Source organism: Eptatretus burgeri, chromosome 5 (assembly GCF_056783735.1).
Source record: "Eptatretus burgeri isolate ZD-2024b chromosome 5, Ebu_testis_v1, whole genome shotgun sequence".
NCBI lineage: Eukaryota > Metazoa > Chordata > Myxini > Myxiniformes > Myxinidae > Eptatretus > Eptatretus burgeri.
The window spans coordinates 104273427-104281489 of NC_140965.1; the positions used below are offsets into that span (position 1 = coordinate 104273427).

Sequence of the window (8063 nt, forward strand, 5' to 3'; positions counted from 1 at the left end):
GTGTATTAGCAAAGCATTGCTGTACAAATTTTAATGAAATCTGGAAGTTCTCTATTTAACAGTAGAAAAGTTCGGAATGCCCAAAATGCTGACTTTAGTACATGAGTACAGTGGTTCAAATTGTATCATTATTTATTAACCAAGATAGCTCTGATTTGGAGCCTCACTACTCCATGCTCTATTATAACCAGAAAGTGCTGTTGTCATTGTAGAAAAAACATAAAGTTTGTCATTTCTTATTTTGGCTACTTGGGCAGGCTCAGTTTCTCATCATTCTGTACGTCCCAGATTTCATGTGTCGTTGGTTTCTGAATGTTCTTCATTCGTGATCCTACCCATTCTGAATTCAGTTTTATGAAGACTGCATCATGGGTCACGTGTCCAATTGAAGTGGGGCAGCTTGGGCTCCAGCCATAACTGCTCGCAGTTCTAAAGCGCGCATGCAGTTTATTCATTTATTTAATTTTGTCTTCAAAGTCGAGGCTCATGGAAGAGCGAGAACGTAGAATGAATCACGACCTAACAGAACAAAAGGAACAGCAGAATGAGAGGGCGGAATGCCAACAGAAGGGCAGAGAGACAAAATGGACTGAAACGGACAAACAAGGGATGCAGGTAAAGATGTGGGGTAGCGGAAGAGAGCTCTGATTTTGCCATCTGCCCATTCAAAAATTATCGTGTCCATTTAACTAATATGCATCTCCTTAATGGCTCATATGCTGGATAAGAGGAACCTGTTTTAGGTTTCTCATGCATGACTTTATGCCTGGTGTTGGCTTAATTGTTAGGGTTGTGGGCTTGGGATCCAAGGATCGTGAGCTGTTGGATTAATAACAGGTGGAGTTGATTCTGCCTGTCACCCTTCTGAGGTCAGCAAAACGAGTGCCAACTTGCTAGTATCCTGTGTCGGAGTGGCGACCCGTCAATGATTGTACCTAATAGCCAAGAAGACTGCTTCGGCAGCACCATCGCTCTGCCAGAGTATGGTCCCAATGGATGGATGGATGCATGACTTTTGTATTTCATTTTATTGATGTTACTTGTAAATGGCATGAAAAATGAGGCCAGAGGTAAATTTGCAACACCACAGTTGAAGGTTTTGTAACACCCTGGTGATGTATGTGCCTGCCCCACTGTTCTTATCCCCACTCCTTCTTGCCCCACACCTCCTTCCTAGTGAATTTGAGTTTATGAACCGTCTGATTGAATTAATGTGGTGTTGATGTAGTGCAGGCTTTATGGGCCAAATTAACTCCTGTGTCAATGTTCCTTGTGTGTAACCTTGTTTTTATTTTTGTACGGCAGGTAGAGATGGACAAGTACCTAAAAGGTGTGCAGTGGTTGAAGGAACTTCTGCATCAGGTTGTAATTGTGCCTGAACGGGTGCAAATGGTAGCCACAAAAATCCTCAACGAAATCCCATGTCTGAAGCAAGAAGGCTGTGCTGTGGCCACAACAATCATAAAAGAGCTCAATTTCAATAGTGGTAAGATAAAAAGTATTTTTTTTAATCCCAGATAAATTGTTGCTTTTATTATTCTAAGCATACAATTTTTTTTTTTTAATTAAACTCTAAATCTATATAATTAATACGAATTTCTGTCTCGTCTGTCCAGTTTCATATCTCCTCTTACACCATTTTTTGCTGAACCACCAAAATGTATTGGCATAACTAACAATATCTTACAAATATACTTGATGGTATTTAAATTTACTTTCCCAATACTTTTATTCGATTGGGCCAAGTCAAAGTAATCTTTAGTGAGAGCGTTCGCCGTGCCGAGTGATACCATGGCATTCTGCCGGTTGGTACTTCAAACCCAAACGCCGCAAGGATTGTTGTTGTTGTTTCCATTTATTATGTTTGTCATCTTCCTCTCAAATGCCAATCCATCCCATCACCCATCTTTGATGGGTATATACACTGATTCATAGGAAGATAACGAGGGGTAAATTGAGGAACTTGCCAAATGGCTTTCTTGTTCGGTTTCTTTAATCGAACCGATGTCTGCTACTGAGTTGAATATCCAGCAAAATGGGATCCAACTCAAACTGACATGGTGTATGTAATCAAAAAGCTGGATCATTTTCTGTTGAAGGTAATATTAAGTTTGCAGTCCTTTCTGCAGTCTGAATCTTGAAGTATCCCACAGTATTTATTTTGTAATTTTTTTTGTAATAGGGGGGACCCAAATCTTTTTTCTTTTCTTTTTTACAGGCACTTCCTGGATTTTTGGACATACCCCTAAATGTACAGGGAATGCTTTTGATCAATATTGAGACGATAGGTTGGAGTTGGCTTTAAGGAGATGCGAATAAACTTGTGTAGGACAGAATGTAATGTCACCTGAAACATCTGCAGTAGTGAAAAACAGACCTCCTAACACCAGTCTTTTGGCCATCCTAAGTTTACCTCCAAAGCCAGTCACTGGGCATCCTCCGTCGAGACAAAGTCCTTCCTTGGAACACCTAAACTTCGATCCACCTTCAAGGTTTTCATCTGCAAGTTTGATGGAGTACTGATCCCCTGCCTCACGTCTTGTTCAGCTTGATGCTGTGGAAACAAAGGCCTTTAAGATTATTGCAATCTTCCATGTAGAAGCCACAGGCCCGTCGCTAGGGGGGGCATTTGGGTGCAATGCCCCCCATGGCGCATATGGTGCCCCCCCCACTTGTACGCCACCCATTTATGCCCTGTTGCACCCTGTGAACAACTTAGTGTTTAAGGACGAGCGCTAACTGTGAACTTGCTGTTTAAGAGTTCACCTGTGTGAACTAAAACCCTTATTCCAGATGTTCAACATGGTGAATAATGAGGCCTTCTTGGATAAACTGTTCTTTAATAATATCCTTCTTTGAATAACAGTCAAGAGATAAGTGTGCGCTTGTCAGCGCATCTCCAAAAGCAATTGGCAAGCCAATACAGTCCAAGCCCACAAGATAAAAGAGAATAACGCAAGTACCAACGCCAGCAGCCAAGACCTCGTGTCGCATGTCGATGTTGTGGGTGGTTATACTGTATATATCGTGGATCATTTAGTTTCAAGGAATAGCCAATCAGCGTATTCGATATGGAGACCCTATTGAGCAGGTTACCTGATTGGATGTAAGTTAGGTATAAATGTAATATAGTCATAATATGATCATATGATAAAGGAAAAGACATAAATTTACATTATTAAAGATGAAGTGCACGTGCACCACGTGACCTTCACAACCCGTCAACCCTCCATCTTACAAAAGTAATTTTATAATAAAAATTAAAAATACGTGTATTTGCAATCGTGCTTACATTTGAAATTATGCAGATAAAACCTGTTTTTGGTGCATGGATCATTTAATAAATAAAACCGTCAACCGTAAAATCTCGCGAGTTGCGAGATTAGTGACGCGAGTCGCGAGGGACGAATCACAGAGCGCGAGCTTGCAGCAGGAGAAAAAGACGTGGATGATGGATATACAAAAATGGCTCAGAAAAGGAAAAAATGCAAGCGACGAAAATGAAGAAGATGATGAAAGACATGTTGTGGGAGGAGTTGGAGGAGGAGGAGGAAAAGACAATCATGTCGATGAAATACCGACAGAAGCTGACCAACCTGGCCAAGCCAGCAACGTTAGCCCTGTGGCTGGAGCCCCAGCGCAGGCAGCCAAGTTGCCACGCTCGGCGGCGGCCTCGGGATCGGGTGTGACTGTCAAGCCGCTTCCCGATGATCTTGGAAGTGAGAGACCGAATCAAGTTGTTCAACAGCAGTACCCTGGCCATCTGTTGCAGAACAAGAGTCGCTCGTTTGTGTCCTTGTGGTACCAGACTAATGAATGGCTGGAATACAATGTGCAGACAGATGCAGCATTCTGCTATCCATGTAGGAAGTTTAACACTGCACGCGGCCCAGTGGACTCTACTTTCACAGTGTGAGGCTATCGGAATTGGAAACATGCCGTTGAGAAAGGCAGGGGGTTTCACAAACACGCAACTTCAAAGGAACATTTAACTTGTGTTTTGAGGTGGAAGGAGAACGAGAGGCGCATCGATTGTGGTGAGGAGATTTCCACACTCCTCAATGCTGACCAGCGAAATAGAAACCGGTACAATCTGTCTGCTCTGAAAGATGTTGTGGGATTTCTCGCCGAAAATCAGATACCTTTTAGAGGGAGCCTTGATCATTTTGAGGATATGCCAGGCGGGCACAGTGGGCTCTTCCTCTCGCTTTTAAACTACACACTCAAAAAAGACACCGAGCTCACCGAAATAATAAAGCATATCCCACGAAACGCAAGCTATACTGGTCCGGAAATGCAGAATGAACTGATCTGCACATTGAGTAATGTGATGGATGCCATCGTGGAAGAAGTAGGCACATCGTGGTTTACCATCAAGGTGGATGGGACGAGGGACCCCACTGAATGTGAGAACATATCAATCATCATTCGCTTTGTATCGGCATCAAATGAAGCAACAGAGCATCTACTCACAATAGCTGCAGCCGACGCTGGAGATGCAAAAACATTGACAGACCTAATAATTGCAGAGCTGATAAAAACAGGACTTGACACATCAAAAATATTAAGTCAGGTGTACGACGGGGCTTCGGTAATGGCTGGGAAGCATGGTGGGGTGCAAAAGTTGTTGCAAGAGATATTGGAAAGAGAAATCCCCTATGTGCACTGCTTAAATCACCAACTACATCTGGTAGTTATCCACGCACTGGCAGCAGAGAAAGCTGTCACTGATTTCCTCGAGGTTTGTTGTTACCTGTACAAATTCTTCAGAAAGCCCACTGTTCCTGCATAGTATAAAGGTGAGTGGTTAAAACGACTTCTTCATGAAAGTTGGACGGGACATTTAGCCACCGTGTCTGTGATCATCGGATCTTTTAAGGATATCACATCCTGACTGTCGGAGATTGATGCAGAGCGTGCCTACGGTGCAGGGATGAGGATGGCGGCTATTGAGCTTTTGCAGGAAGTCTCTGGGCTTGCCTTCATGTTCATTGCTATCTTTGTTCAAAAACTGCTGATGTTGTTAAATGGCCCTAACAGACTCTTGCAGGCAGAGGACATGGACTTGCTAACAGGGTTGGAACTGGTGGCGAGTGCTACAAAGTGCGTGAAGAAACTCCGCTCTGAGGATGAGTTCACTGATCTGTGGAACAAGGCCAATGATGCTCGCACTTCTACACCTGTACCACCAAAACGGAGATGCACAATGCATAAGAACTTGGAACAGTTTGTAGTTTTGGAGACTACAGGACAAAACAATGACAAGACGGAACTGCAGAGGGTTTTTTACAGCGCAATTGACACTGTGCTTGGCGAGATCGCTCAGCGCTTCAGTGAGCGCAACACACAACTCGCCCGTTCACTCACTGCCTTGAATCCTGAAAATGGCACGTTTTTGGATCCCCACTTGCTCCAGCACATCATGACATTAACAAAGTCAACCATCAGTGAAACAGAGTGTGTGGTTGCAAAACAGTTTATTCGCTCACAGACAGAAAAGCAGCCAAACGAGAGATGGACAACACAAAAACTCCTCTCAACATACTACAAAACGCTGGAAGCCATACCAAGTGTAGTGACTGCTATGAGACTTGGACTAACATTTGGTGCATCCACTGCCATGTGTGAAAACTCATTCTCAACATTGAGGAATGTCTTCACTGACCATCGACGGTCTATGCGCCATGCACACAAGGCACAACTGGTACAGCTGGCCTTCGAGAGAGACCTCACACGTAAATGCCTGAATGAATGGAAGGAGAAGGTCCTCAGAAGATTCCATACCGAGACACGTCGCCTGCAGCTCTTCTGACAGCGAGTACAGTGGTATAAAAACTATACGAGGAGTTCAGATTGTGTGAGTGACTGCTGGTGATGCGTGTGTGGTTGTGGTTGTGATCAGCACCCGCCGTGGTCGGCTGCTTTGTACTTCTGATGTTTAAGTTAAATGTTGTGTTTGGTGCTTTGCATATCCCATATCTAGTGCTTTGTGCATAACCTTCCCTCTGTGTAATTGACTGCTTTAAATGCGGACCTTGTGGTATCTTCAGGCTGGTCGTATTTGCTGTTGATAGTTTAACGTGATGATCGCAGGTCATAGCCTACTGTATCTTATTTCAAAGTGCACTGATTCTGGTGCCAACCTCCCCCGTTTAGTCATTGTGTCTCTGGTATATTAATTTTCTAATGCCAATTCTTCACAACACCTTGTGTAAGGCACCTGAATTGGTGCCAATTGTCCAATCATTGAATATTTGCATTGTGAATGTGCCAGTTTGTTGCGGCTCTCCTGCATTCGAATAATTTTAGGCCAAAAACATCGGAACATATGAAATCTAGCTGAGATCAATTTGGTTAGTATGCGACGGCAACTTCAGTATAGATGTGTCAATGCTGCATGAATACAATAGTATACAGGGTTATCAAAAATATTAAATATAATAATTGTGCCCCCCCCATCCAGTTCATATGCCCCCCTTAATACTGAGCCCTGGCTACGGGCCTGAGAAGCCATGACTATGAGCCTATCACCGCCATCACATACAGATCGGAGGTTTCTCTTTTATTTATTTATTTTGGTCTTGCACCCTCTACTATTTTCGTGATTTGATGGCATGCATATGTAAGCCATCATTCATTATATGTGTGCCAAGTTTGAACATCAGTAAATGCATGTCCGCGAAATGGTTGAGGACATGTTTAGCATCGGGGTTTTTTTTTACAACTAAAATGGCTGCCAGTCAGCCACCTTGGATCTGGTGTCAAAAAAAAGGACTTGCATATGTAAGCCATCATTCTTTTCCTGTGTGCCAAGTTTAAACAACATTGGTAAATGCATATCCGATAAATGACTGAGGACGTGTTCGACACCATTTATTATCTTGCCAAAACGAAGTTTTTGCAAGATATGTTAGTCAGCTTGTATGTTTTTTTTATTTTTTATTTTTTTTTTGTCTGTAATCACGTATAAAAATTCTGCAGAGCACAGTTATCATTGGAAATTTTTGTAACTTCACATATCAGAGGCCTATAGAGGTCCCTTTCAGCGCACAAAATTTTGAAGGTCAAGGTCAAAGGTCAAGGTCACTTTGTCGCAAATCAGGGGAGTCGACGAAACCCTTATTTTTTGAGTAATTTTGATCGGATCGTCTTCAAACTTCATGGCAATATATTTCATGGTCTGGCGCTCAGCTGATTAATTTTTGGTGGCGATTGGCCTTGACGTTCATGGTTAGCACCTAAGGTCAAACATATTTGACCCCAAGGTCAAATTTTCAAGTTTTAGGAACCATATCGTGTAGTACCTCAAATTGAACACCTCGATGAGTGCTTTCTCGATATGTCAAGCTTGAGACATTATGACGTCACTTGGTGACGTTATGAGGCAAAAGCATATTTTTCATGGTTACTCTGGAGAACGATTCTCATCGGAATCTCTCATAGGCAGATATTCCTCAAGGAGTCGCTCCTGGTGGATAGCAGCTCTGTTCACCTCAGTGTGACCTTAAAGAAGTCAAACATGGTCACCTTTTGGCAAGATACGGGTCACCCTGCGGGTGACATTGGTTTATTTTTTTTTTACAATGAAAATGGCCAGTCGGCCATCTTGGATCTGATGGCGAAAAACAAAAAAAAGATGTGTGTTTGTATACCATCATGTGTTGTCTTTGTGCCAGGTACGAATAAAATCGGTCCAGACATGTCCGAGATATGGTTGCGGAAGCACGCACACGCGCACACACAGACACCAAAATTGAGACCAAATCCATGAGCCCCTGTTTCAGACAAAGTCCAACGGGGCCTCATAAAATGGTCAATGTTATTGTAAAACTTCGCATGTAGTTGCACATGTGCATGGAACCAGTCATTAACCAATAAAAAGGTGGCTTGAAGCTATTGTACGGATCAGCAAGTGCTATTTCACTTAAGTGTCACGTGTCTTGTAAGCATTGTACTGAAGAACAAATCTTAAAGAATAACAACAAACATTGGATTTCAAAACAAAATGCAACTTTAATGAAAGCATTTTTACCTCTTATTGTGCCCAAAATGCCTCTAAATGT

The 8063-nt window shown here is 42.7% G+C and overlaps 1 protein-coding gene across 2 annotated transcripts in view; it reads left to right on the top strand.

Moving 5' to 3' along the window:
* The window catches only part of LOC147027101 (uncharacterized protein C05D11.1-like), a 141001-nt gene that overhangs the window by 82082 nt on the left and 50856 nt on the right, over positions 1-8063 (top strand). For both annotated transcript variants that reach the window (XM_085883269.1, XM_085883268.1), the window contains one exon: positions 1306-1486. In XM_085883269.1, the coding sequence (XP_085739395.1) occupies positions 1306-1486 (181 nt within the window). The remainder of the gene's footprint in view (positions 1-1305; positions 1487-8063) is intronic.